Source organism: Erithacus rubecula (assembly GCF_903797595.1).
Source record: "Erithacus rubecula genome assembly, chromosome: 1".
NCBI lineage: Eukaryota > Metazoa > Chordata > Aves > Passeriformes > Muscicapidae > Erithacus > Erithacus rubecula.
Window position 1 is genome coordinate 70,858,744 of NC_136658.1, and position 13,190 is coordinate 70,871,933.

At 40.8% G+C, this 13,190-nt stretch overlaps 1 protein-coding gene across 1 annotated transcript in view; it reads left to right on the forward strand.

Annotated features, from left to right (window-relative positions):
• FOXO1 (forkhead box O1) overlaps nucleotides 1-12,986 on the forward strand; it is a 57,500-nt gene extending 44,514 nt beyond the window's left edge. Inside the window, exons 2-3 of the mRNA XM_079304723.1 lie at nucleotides 9,546-10,902; nucleotides 11,291-12,986. Coding sequence (XP_079160849.1) covers nucleotides 9,546-10,889 — 1,344 coding nt within the window. The 3' untranslated portion in view covers nucleotides 10,890-10,902; nucleotides 11,291-12,986. The remainder of the gene's footprint in view (nucleotides 1-9,545; nucleotides 10,903-11,290) is intronic.
• The last annotated feature ends 204 nt before the right edge of the window (nucleotides 12,987-13,190 follow it).

The window sequence follows — 13,190 nt, forward strand, 5'->3', positions numbered from 1 at the left end:
GCCTTTAGATTTCCCTTGTCTGGATGCCCATCTTGCTCTGAGAAATACGGTTCTGTCTTCCCATAGCCCGCTGAAAACTGTGAGCCTGTCTGGGGGTAACTGTTCAGACTTGGTGCTACATGTTTTGCAAGACTGGACGACTCTGGCTTTATAATATTGAGCAGATGTCATAAAACCCAGTGATGAGTGCCAGCAATTCTTGAACTGCAGCCTGAAGAACATCACAGAAAGCAGCATCTGAGAGGAAGATGCTGGCATGAGCAGTGCAGCCACCCATCAGGAATCTTCTGAGTCCCAATAAAATCAACTAAAATGCCTCTTAAAGTATTAACCTCACCTTTTGAAAGAGGGTGGCTGCAAGTGGCCACACAGTGGAGAGGGGCAGTGCATGCTGGAATATCGGCAAAGGCTGTATTGAAATGTGGATAAGGGTTTTTTGCTGTCTTTGGAGTAGTAAATTGTGTTGCATAGAGTATGCTAGGCTGTGGCAGCAAACTTGAATTGGAAAGTGCTCTCCTGAAGAGAGTGTGCTGCTGCTCTGACCTGTTTCTGTGGTGGGGGAAAATAAGTATTAAGGCAAACTGTGTTCTAAAAGATTGGAGAGAAACATAATGTCTAGGTTACGTGGAGCCTCTTTGGGATGTACAAAGAGGAGGAAAATATATAATTGCTTCTCGTGAGAGAGAAGTGAACAAACACTGACTGTATAAATCAATATCCTTTACATATTTGCAGATATGCAGGAGTTTAAAGAGAACTTAAATGTGATCCTATTTAAGCTATTTTAATAAAAATATAATAAATCAATTATTTTCTGATACTGCTTTGTTAACAGGAAAATTTTATTTTATTTTATTTTCATGTATGAGACAGATAAAGGGTAAATTGACTAGAGGAAACATAAATAATAAAACTGTAACTATGTAGTGGACTGTATTCAGATATAAGGGAAACTAGGAAAGAGAAATGTCCCTTTCTTCTTTCCTCAGTTTCTCTTGTTTGCTATATTAACATCAGATATTTACAACACTAGATGAAATTGATGGGGTGGTTGTTATTTTTAAGCTGGCACTGTCCCCTTACAAATATGAAACTTCAGCATCTTAACCATTAGATGCACTAAATAGTTTCTAGAGATGACCTAAACCAAACAAAAAATTCCACTTAACTTTGTTTTAGTTTTCGTAGTTTTGGGGATTATGCTAAATCTTTGCTAGTATATCCTTGCACTTGCTGTAGTCAAAATAAAGATCAAATGCATAGTGAGATGTAGCCTAAGATACTTTTCAGCCTGTAAATAAAAGGCTTTGCCCTTCTTTTCACAAGCCTTGCAGCTTCCTCAAGCCAAGGATTTCCTGTGGGGCACAGCTAACCCTGCTGCAGAGGAAGCTTGCTGCTTTCATTGACTCTTTGTTTCTGAAAAACTAGTATTCAGTGACATCCATCACCACAGTGTGTAAGTCCTGTAGTCCTTTACTTGCTAAATGAAAAGACTGCCTCTGCTATGCTAATACAAGTGTAATAAGGGGACACATTTACTTTTTTAAATATTGTACGTAAAGGCTCAGTCAACAGAATTTTTTATACTGTTGGATCTGTACATCCCTTTTGTACATCCCCTATGTTGTTTCTCAGTGTAAGAAATGCCAATAGCTCCAGGCGTGGCAAACCCATGGGCAGCACAGTGGATGGGGCAAGTGTCATGAACTTAGCCCCTGTCTCCAGTACATCCTGCTTTGCTTTACCTGCCTCAGTTTTAATTCATTTCCAAATGTTGGGAGCAGCACGTTGCTTGTAAATCCGTCAGTCATTCCAACCCTTTAGGTTATCAGTGGTTTTGTGGAACCAAATAGTCTTAATTCATTATGCAGGGATTTTAGTCTGCAAAGTTCATGTGGCTTCTCAAGTAGGAATCTTTACAGTTGTTTCACTTAACCAGTTAAAACTTTTTGGGTAGTCATATTTGGGGTTTTTGATTTTGGTTTTTTCCTTGGAAGTTCTCTGTGTGCACTCAAGGCCAATGCAAAAAATTAACTCTATTTTCTACTACAGTGTGTTTTCATCTCTGTAATTTGCACTTAAGATCTTGGCCTACTTCTGACCTTATTGCTTCTAATTGGTAAGAACTTATTTCCAGTGTTCCTTTTAAGATGATCTGCTAGTCTAATTAGCATTGATATATTTAGCATGTATACATGTTTGTACCTCTTCATTAGAGCTAACAAATGTCAATAAAAGGCTGCTGAGTTTTAGAAAGAAAAAGAGCTGGGGGGAAAGTTTTCTGTAAACAGTGCTGTAGTCTTTGTGATGAATTGGGTGTAGCAGTGGAGAGTGGCAGAGGTGAACCGGGCTGTCTGTTAAACAGGAAACGAGTGATTAACATTTTTTGTCCTACTGATCATAATTATTCCCACTGGCTGAAAAAACTCATAAAAACCGCTTAGTCTCTTTGCTATAGCTGCAGAATAAAATTTTGGGCTATTAGTCATTCTGGCATTGTATGGATGGACTGCTACTTTATTACTTCAATTTTTTTTTTCCAGTTTAATGAATTTTGCCTATAATTGTGATTCATGCTTTCCTAGCAATAACCTGCTTTTGCTCTGCATTTGAGGAAGCTTTTCCTCAGACCATTATGGCTGTGTGGTGCCCGCGTCCCTGCGGAATCACATTCCTGGTCACTGCATTAGAGCCCACAGTGAATAATTGTAAAAGGGCTGTCTGCCTGCCACAAGTCTCAGCTGCCTTCCTCAGGGCTTGATGGACTGCAGGTGATGCCAGTGCTTTTAACCCCTTTGATGGGCACACCTCAGCAATGGTGCATGATGCTCACCTCGGCTGCATTGTTCATTCAGTCTGGTCTTGGCACAATGCAGGTGTTCCCTCATCTTTCCTGGGCAAAATGTGCAGGCTTTTGTATGTGCAGTGGCAATATTTTGGGGGACTGCTTTGAAAGACTGGTTATTTCCCTGACCTCTCATGCTTTATTAATGGAATCCTTTAACAGCTTTTCTGTGATAGCACCTGGTCACTCAGGTTATTCACAAGTCCTCCTGCTTTGCTGGTTTTGTGTTACTGACATAATTGCACAGGCTGCTTGTGAAGGCCAGCGATCTTAAGGAGAGAGAGAGCCCTAGTTTGAAGGGCATCCTGACTTAGAAACATTGCTCTTCAGTGAGGTCTCCTTGTTGGCCTCCTGTGTCACTGAACTTGCTTCATCGTGAGCTGTGTATGTGCATTTGCATATATGTTTCATATCTGTGGAAAACAGAAATGTTTATTTACTAATATGGAACCCTTATATTTGTCAAACACTTGTTTTCCATCTGTTGGTATGGAAAGCTTGCAGCACCAATTTTGTAAAGGCAGTATTAGAATTTGTCTGGATCACCAAAAATAGTTATCCCTGCTATCTTTGAATTTTTTATCTGATATTTATTTATTCCATTTTTTTCCTACACTTCACAACTTTTAATGCTGTGATAAAGAAAGTTGATAAATAAAGCCATCATTTATCCTGATGGCTGTTTGCTTTTTATATTTTTTTTAATGACGCTGTGGTACATTCGTATTGTTGCCTGTCTTTCACCTTTGAAAATGGATAGATTTTAGATAAACCTGTTGGCTGTCTTGGTTCCCCAGATGATTTTGCCAGAGGGCTGAAGGTTCATTCAACAAACTTAATTTTAAAATCTCATGTTTTTCATGTGCATTTTTGTCCCTTGTTTTTCCTAGCAAGTGTCACATAGTTTCTTTAGCTTTGAAATCCTAGGAGATATCTATATATTTGGTGTGCACTATGTTGTTGATACATCATGCCTGTATTGTGCTCACAGAAATAAATTTAGTTATAAAACACTGTATTGAAGTAGGACTGAAGTAGGTGATGGTTAACCTGTCTGTGGCCCTGTTTTTCTCTTGGAGGTACAGAAAACGTAAGAGGGATTAAAAGTTTTGGTTGGGGTCATCATATGTAGAACAGTATCCAGGTGTGTGCTTGCCCTTTGTGCAACTTGACATAACTGTGAACCTTTTTTTAATGGTTTTTACTTTCATTCTTCCTAGATGCTGATGTAGGGAGAGAAGGCAGTGTTATCACCTCATTAGAAATGTCCAAACTGCCATTATTGAAATGTGCTTTCAAGGAGTCTGCCTAGGATGAGAAAGAGGATATAGAATATAGCAGCTGGGAAATACATGTCAAAATACTTAAATACATGTCAGAAGAGTTGCCCTCTTTGACATGTAGGCATGCACAACCAAGTCTTAAACATCAAAGTCTGAAGCTGAGTGTGCATTTTCTCTTCCTATATGTTACCATGATCCAGAGAAGAAAACTCCAGTGGCTGAGAAATCCCCTCCAGTCCCTGGTGGCAGCAGGATGCAACGTGGAGGATGGCCAGGCACCTTCAGTAGTCAAAGTTTTCTGGTCTTTGACAGCTATGAGAAGGAATCACAGGGTAGCATAAATCTGTGAACTTGAATGCAGAATGTGCAGGACTTAGATTAATGCCATGGACATACGGCCACAGGGACCCCTTCTGTGTTTAGGATTCATGTATAGCAACCATACAGCAATAACACACACTCCATCCTGTTCTTGTACATCTATGCATGGAAAAAGGGATGCATTGCTGAAATCTTACCACATGGAACAGTTTCTGGAAGTGTCTCCATGTTTGGAGGTGGTGTTTCATGGGTGGTGGGCTGGGAAAGACTCTCACTAAGCCACCACATGTCTTGGAAAAGCTCAGAGAAACAGTGCAAGGTCCCCCTAGGAAGAGGGAAGTATTTCTTCACTTTTTCCAGCTGATACTTTTTAACTGTTTAACAGTACAGGAGAAAAAATGAAGTCAAACAAAAGCACCTCCACAAGAACAAAGGACCCAAAAAAGCATGACCTGTTTGGGAGGAAATCCTGCCCTTCCACCTTCATGCAGCTGCAGGTGGCAAGTTTCCAGCATCTTCTAAATATTACCCTTTGACCTGAGGCTAAGTGACATGCTTTCTGTCCATACTCTTACTGGACAACAGAAAAGGTTTGAACTGTAATAAAAAAATACCACAACTGGGTGGCAAAATTAGCTGTTTCATTAGCATTTGAGGCCTCTGACACTGCAGTGTGGTTGTGAACATTGTAGTGTCAGGAAACCTTTTGAGAGAGAAATGTGTGCTTGTCAGTAGACCAAGTGCTTATGACTGTCCAGCACTAGCTCTGAGAGAAATCCAAGCTACATGTGCAGCATTGGCATCTGAACTTCTTGTATTTTATAGTTACTAGGTAAGACAAACAGGATTGCCTTACACCAGACTGTTGTACCAAAGGAAATTCTGGTAGGTCTGGAGTTACCAATGTTTTCTTTCCTCCTCGGCCTCTTCATCCAAGGCCTGTAAACTTGGCAGCATGGTTGGAAACCACAGCAAAATGGGTGCAGGCGGTGTAGCAAATGCAGGCAAGCCTGCCTGTTTTGCCAGGCATGATCTAACCTGGCCTTGGATAGATGCCACATGGTGCCACTTGCATGGATGGCCCCTGCTGCTGCTGTCCGGCTGTTAATGCTGAATGAACTGTGAGCAAGTGTGCTGGAGAACTTCCTGGCCTCTGCACACTTTCCTAGAAGTGTTAATGACTTCTTTTTAGAGTGGCATTTGCCACTGAGGCTCCAGCAGGAGGAGGATGTGAAGATCTGGACCTGCTGTAGAGTCCCTATACAAAGACCTAGCGGGAAAGATTGAATGTCTTCTGTAGGACATATGGAAATCCTGGGAGGATGGAGCTGCAAAACTTTGCTTTGGTGTTGTCACTACAAGGAGATTGTGCTGGCTCAGAAACCTGCTGTAAGCTGTCAGTAACAGGATGTGCTACCACAGCTGATGGTAGAACAAGCTGGCAACTTGTGCAGGCCAACCCCTTGGCAGAGGTGCAGAAAGCAGTGGACTCCTGGGATGTGGTCTGAATGAAAACTTAGCAGGCAGTCATTAGACTGTTAATTTTAATGGAAGGCCTAGACCTGTGGGTTATGAAAACAGTGTTGTTCCTATGGTCCTCCCAGTTTATGACTGCATCTGCTTCCAGAAGACAACTCCTTTCTACTTTTGTTACTAGTTACTTTTGAATCTCCCTGAGATGCCATGGCATGCTTTATTGCAATGCTGTCAGCTTATGCACCTTGATAGCAAATACATTTGTTTTTGTGTATTGATTGATATATCCATTCCTTGTCTCCCATTGGTGGCAATCTTGGCACTCTTGTGGGATGAGTGCTACCTATGCCCATGGATGAAAGTATGAGGGCAGGAAAGACTATGAGCACTTGTAGGTGCTTTTACAAATTTGGGGTCTTGCAGCTCTGTGGATAATCACAAATCCATAGTTAAGTCCTGCTTGGGGAGGTTTGCAGTTGGGTTAAAGAGGAGCTCTTCTTCCCTCTGCTTTTGGTACTCCAAGGTCTGGGGTGGAACAAAGATGGCCAAGTGTCATTATGGTCCCACTTCAGTAAGGACAAGTTGTCAAGTTGAACAGAGCAACTGAGTTTCCAGGTGTTTAGTAAAACACTAACTCGGTTTACTAAAAAAGTAATTAAGTACCTCAGCTTCGATTGGGATAGGGATATAATTTTTTCTCAGCAATTAGTCAAAGTTTAACTCAAGTTGCGTGTTTTGCTATTTATATCTTGGGTTTAAATGCAGTATTGGATATCAGTAGAGCTGTTGGAAATGCCAGAAGTACAGCTGAATTATATAAATATGTAGATTCAAAGGAATAATTTCTTGGCTTTGCGAGTTTTATTAGCTGGGATGTACTCTTCACATTGCACGTAGCTGATACGGATTTGGCATATTTTGAGTCTTAAATCAGAAAGTAGCAATAAGCATATCCACAGTTCCTGGTCTGAATGCTGAAGTTTACTTTATCTCAGAGGCAAAAACTCAATCCCAGGAAGCACTCCACAGGTGGCAGCAGCCCTGCTGCCATCCTGACCCAGATTTTGATAAAATTCCAGTGCAGTTACGCTCAGCGCGATCTGGCATGAGCTGCTGCTGTGCCAAGAGCCGTTTCAGAATGCAGGCTCTTGCTTTTGGACTCATTCAGGCCAGGTTTTGGGAGGCTTTGCTTGGGAGTCCAGGTGAAAGCCATGGCTGAAGGCATCTGTGCAGGGTGCTGGGGCTGGCGGTGCCGCTGCACGCCCCAGCCACTAACTAATAGCTGCGCCATTCCCCCGGCTGCCAAGATCCACTGCTGAAACTATACTTTTTTATCAGCTCATGCTTGCATCTGGCAAGGATTTGTAGACACAACATCATTAACAGCAGTGCATATTTTCACAAGATTTACCTCTTCAACACTTTTTCCAAGTTAGTAAATCATAGCTTCTTTAATGTCCTGCTGGCTGCGTGAAAAACAGGAATTTATGTAACAAGCTCTGGGCCGCAAACCTTTTCCTGTTAGGAAAATTTTTATTTTTTTTTTTTTTGGATTGCTGGCAGAGTTAGGAGACAGCTCTGTTACTCAAAGAGCGACCTCAAATGTCCTCGGTACAATAATACCAGATTATAACATTTTTGATGACTAAGGAATAGCAGCGATTTCTTAAATGTTTAACGCTTGTGTAGCAGAGAAGAGGGAGCTGAGCCTCATCACGGTGTTTTCCCTGACTGATGCTGTGTGTGTTTGATATGGCTATTTTGATAGTAAACAGTGATTCTGAGCCAACCGGCTATGTTTACAAAATACAGTAAAAAAATGAACTGGCGCAGGAGGTTTTTTAATCAACAGCCTCATGGAGCAACTTTCTTGCGACATTTGTAGAGCTGGACTTGTGTCAGCCACAGATTTGTCTGTGGCCCTTGAGTGAAAACAACAGGCCTCACAAAGCTTCTCAGCCTGCCCCTGAGCAAGTCCAAAGATGGATTTCCAGGCTTACCCTCCCTATGTGGTAGCTGCACCTGGTGTAAATAAAATTTCAAGGCCTTCTCTAGCACCCTGTTGCTAGATCAAAGATGGTATTTTGATTGTAAGGTTGCCTAAAGTGAAGATACAGTTCTGCTTTACAGTTTCTAGGAGAATGGCTTCCTTTTGAAATTGAGTAAGGAAACACTCAAATCACAGAGCCATCATTGAGTCATAGGATGCTTTGGGTTGAAAAAGACCTTAAAGATCATCTGTTTGAATCCCTCCTGGTCCAAATCCATGGTCCAAAACATATCCTGGCTCTTGCAGGGAATTTGAGCCTGTTGTCGCTGGTTTAAGCCATGAGATGACTGTGCCTGGCATGCCTACTTAAGATCTTTAGTTGCTAAAAATTGCTGTGAATGGAAGGCAGGTAGTGAATTACTGACTTCTCTGCCATTGAGGTCTAATTTCTGGTTTTACACATTTATTTAATGTGTTGCTTTGTGGTTCCCTCCTTCTTGTTCTGCATGAATTGCAGTCCTAGCATAGACCATGGTACTGTCTCACCCTTCTATTAACATCTATGGCTGCCTATTTCAGTGCTTTTTGAACTTGGGGCCTTTTGTTAGCAATTGTGTTAAGATACAGGAAAGCTTTTCTGTTCATACAATGTTTTTTACATGTGCTCAGCAGAAAATTATATAAGCAGAAATATGTTTATTTACAGCTTGATAATGCAAAGATTAGTCTCTTGTTAGCAGGTCAGCCTGTGGCCTTCCAGTTTGGATTTTTAAAAAAATTCTTTGTCTGTATTTAAAAACAAAACATGAAACATTAGTCATGTCTAAGGAGGTTAAAAAAAGCTCCAGTATCTCTGGTCATTCTTGGCACAAGGTACCTGGTTCCTTCAGGTATTTAAAGAGTCAGTTTCACATGTTAAAATGTTGATTTTGAAAGAGAGAGATTGTTTGAAGACTGAGGGTTTCATTACAAGCTTGTCTATGCTCTTTGCATTCCTTTGTCTTCTATGATTTCTTAGGCCATTTGTGATGTTTACTTACAAAAATCAGAACTTAATCCTCAACTGTTTTCCTGTATGTGTTTCATCATATAACACGAGTGATATAAACCTCACTAATGCTTAGTGGCAATAATGACAATTTGTATGTCACGTGTCTGCAGGGTTTTGGGATGTGCAGGATGAGAATCCATTATAAGGACAATACAACAGGATCTTAGCGCTCCTGAACTTTGTGTAAAATAATAATTTTTAAAAATCCATAAATACGATCAGGTTCACTCATTAGACAACTCACTTTAGTCTTCTTCTTGATCTTCTGACTTACTTTGTCTCCTTTATGTGGAATTCCTATTTTAGAACAGTTCCTTCAGTTTTATTTAACTTTTTGTAATGTCAGATGTGATGGAGGCAGATGACAGACAAACTGACATGGCGACTCTTTGCAAGCTTGTTTCAGCCAGTTCGGAGCGGTGAGCAGATGAAAGATGTTTCCAGGCTGGCATGTTTTCTTATTTAATGATTATCCCAGTGTTTTCTAGCAAGATGAGAGTATGCTTACAAAAGCAGATGTTAATATGCCATAAAAGATGCATGTCTTCTCCATTTCTTACATGCTTTTCTGTTTTTCAGAATTCAATCCGTCACAACCTGTCTCTGCACAGCAAGTTCATCAGAGTGCAGAATGAAGGAACAGGGAAGAGTTCCTGGTGGATGCTCAATCCTGAAGGAGGGAAGAGTGGCAAATCTCCTAGGAGGCGAGCAGCATCCATGGATAACAACAGCAAGTTTGCCAAAAGCAGAGGCAGAGCTGCCAAGAAAAAAGCAGCCCTTCAGTCTGGTCAAGAGGGAAATGGTGACAGCCCTGGATCGCAGTTCTCCAAGTGGCCTGCAAGTCCCAGCTCTCTCAGCAACGATGACTTCGATAACTGGAGTACATTTCGACCTAGAACGAGCTCTAATGCTAGCACAATTAGTGGAAGACTTTCTCCTATTTTGCCAGAGCAAGATGACCTTGGAGATGGGGATGTGCACTCCATGGTATACCCGTCATCGACCACCAAAATGACTTCTACTCTACCGAGCCTTTCAGAGATGAGTAATTCTGAGAACATGGAAAATCTTTTGGATAATCTCAACCTCTTGTCACCTAATACATCAATGACTGTGTCAACCCAGTCTTCATCTGCCACCCTGATGCAGCAAACACCAGGTTACTCATTCGCATCCTCGACCACAAGTATAGGTTCACCGAATCCCGACTACAGGAAATTCACTTACGCCCAAGCTAGCATGAACTCATTGTCCCAGATCCCTATGCAGACTCTCCAAGACAGCAAATCAAGCTACGGATCGATGAACCAATACAACTGTCCTGCGGGACTCCTGAAGGAGTTGCTGACGTCCGATTCCCCGCCGCACAGCGACATCCTGGCATCGGTGGAGGCCGGTGTTTCCCAGGCCGGCGGCAGGGCGCTGGGCCAGGGCGTGCTGATGGTGGCCAACTCGGTGGTGCCCAGCTACGGCAGCCAGCCCCCCCACGGCAAAATGATGAACCCCAGCGCCCGCCCTCACCAGGGACACTCCCAGCCAGCGCCCGCAGTCAATGGCCGTGCCTTGTCACACACCGTGAGCGCCATGTCGCACACGGCGGGGCTGGGCCGCCTGTCCACCGTGAAGACTTCCTTACAAGTGCCTATGAGTCACCCCATGCAGATGAATGCCATGAATCCCTACGCCCCTGTCAACAGCTGCAACGGCTACGGGAGGGTGGGAATTGTTTCCCTCCACCAAGAGAAGCTTCCCAGTGACTTAGATGACATGTTAATTGAACGGTTGGACTGTGACATGGAGTCGATTATCCGTAATGACCTTATGGATGGAGAAACATTAGATTTTAACTTTGACAGTGTATTGCCTAACCAAAGTTTTCAGCACAGCGTAAAGACAACCACACACAGTTGGGTGTCAGGCTAGGATGTAGTAGGAGGTAAGCTGTGCTTTTTATAATAAATCTGCAAAACAGCTAAAGGGAAAAGAAAGAAATGTCAAGATGCTTAAAATCTGGGAGTTCTTCTGTGTTGGCATGTGAACTCCCTCGGTAACAGTCAGTCACTTTCCAGTCCTTTATTAGTTTGAGAATCAGATTTGCACTGATGCATTAGGACTGTCAAGTACCGACTTCTCTTACTTCATGTCGAGTGCTAATGTTTTGTCATTGATGTTTTAAACAAAAAACTTGCTGGTTACTAGCCAGTAATGAATATTTTTTTTCCCCCATTTAAAGCATCTTAAAGCTAGCTTAAGCATATTTTAATAGATTTATTCATCTGTTGTGAATGTTAATTTGTTCTTTTTGTTGTTTTTTTTCTTCCTAGGCTATGGTTAAATTCTCCAGACTTGTCTGACAGCAGGAACTGAGAAAAGCAGTACAAAGATGTCCTTCACCTTTCTTTTTAATGTTCTTGACAAAGCTGTGCGCATGCACTAACTTTTTTGGGGGTCTTTTTTTTTTTTTTTCCCCTTTTTTCTTCCTTTCGTCAGAGTTGGCAGCAGAGAGAGTATTTTCCTGTACAGGATGTTTGCCCAAGGTTTGCAGGTTATGTGCTGCTGTAGATAAGAACTGTGCCATTGGAAATTTCATTACTCTGAAGTGCCAAATTCACTACACCATATAATCACAGCAAAGACTCTTACTTACATCATGTTGTGCTTTCGGTTTTGTACAGTATGATCTGTAGAAGAAGAATTGTTTTTTAAGACTATCTGTTTTGGTCCAAGAAAAGTTTATAAACTTTTGTAAGAATACTGTGATGATCTCATGCCCTAAGTAAGTTTAACCTTCGTTGATGTTACCTGTGTTTTGATGAATTGAGATAACTATGGACTTGCCTTGCAGCAGTACGAACTGCATTATTTTACTCAAAATTGCCACACATTTCATATGGGAATAGAATAGCCTGTTAAATATGATCCTACTAAACTCACTGACTATTCAAAGCAAACAGTAGGTTAAATGCCATTTGATAAGTTACCTGTATTTGTGTAAATTTATGCAAGAATATATCTGGATTTCATTGTCAGATTAATCATTTTATTGTTGGGCTTAAGATAATTTTTGGAATACTTTCCAAGCTATTTTTCTTATAATTAAAATCTACTTTTGTTACATAGGCAACTTTAAAAAAAATAAATCTGAGATCTGGCAGCATTCATAACCTCTTCATTTTGTACAGTATTTTAACTGGATTAAGTACATGTTTTTATAAATTTCCCTAGCACTTGGGAGTGCTAATAAAGGAAAAGCTTAATAAGGATCTTGAATACAAAACATTTCTGTCCCTTTTTTTGTTGTGTGATGTAAAAATATAGACAACTTTATGTTTAGAAATATTTAATCAGTTTTATATATGCATTTTTAGAAATGTCATCTGCTTCTATTATCATTTTAACTACCACAAAGTGTTAAGTATTCATTGTTAAGATGCTTGTACAATGCTTCACATTTATATTTATTTCATGGAGGTCTCATAATGTTTGTGCACTCAAGAGCAGGACCTTTTGCAGAAAATTTGTAATTGTAGTAAAGTTAATGACAAAATTTTCATTTGTCTTAATTAGCATTAGTTCTAGGTTCATCAGTGTTTCTTTTGTAAAGCAGTAGATTTGAAGAGGCAAAAAATGCTGCTTTTGAGTGGGAGACTAAAACTTTAACCTTATTGGAGGACAAAATATTACTTGTTTTCAAAGGACAGGTAAAGTAAGTGGTGAAGTTATACAAATGCATGAGGTTTAGGGTAAGGGAGAGCATTAATCACAGAGATCTGGTTTCTGTGGAAAAACTTGGTCTTGCTGGAGGGTAAGCACACTGAGTATTTTCAGGAGTGGATCTTGGTATAAATGATTCCTGATTTTTTGTAATTGCATGATGCAGTTTTCATGGATGTATGAATAACAGGCCTCACCTGTCTTTTCACAATGGTTGCTACACAACATTTGTGTTACAGAAATCCTTGGAGCTTTTTTAACACACTGACAGAATTAACAGGTTTTTTTTGCTAGGGCTGGCTGTTACGAACGAGGGGAGAAACAAATACTTTTGCATTGATTTTTCTTTTGACTAAAAAGCTCACAACCAGAAGATGTCCTAATTGAAATTCATCTTCCCTTTAGTGATGGTGTACAGTGGAGAAGGAAGCAGGACATGCCAAGTAAATGAAGTTTGGTAACAAGCCATATATTTAATGATCCTGTTATGACTTTCCTAAGGCTCATTTA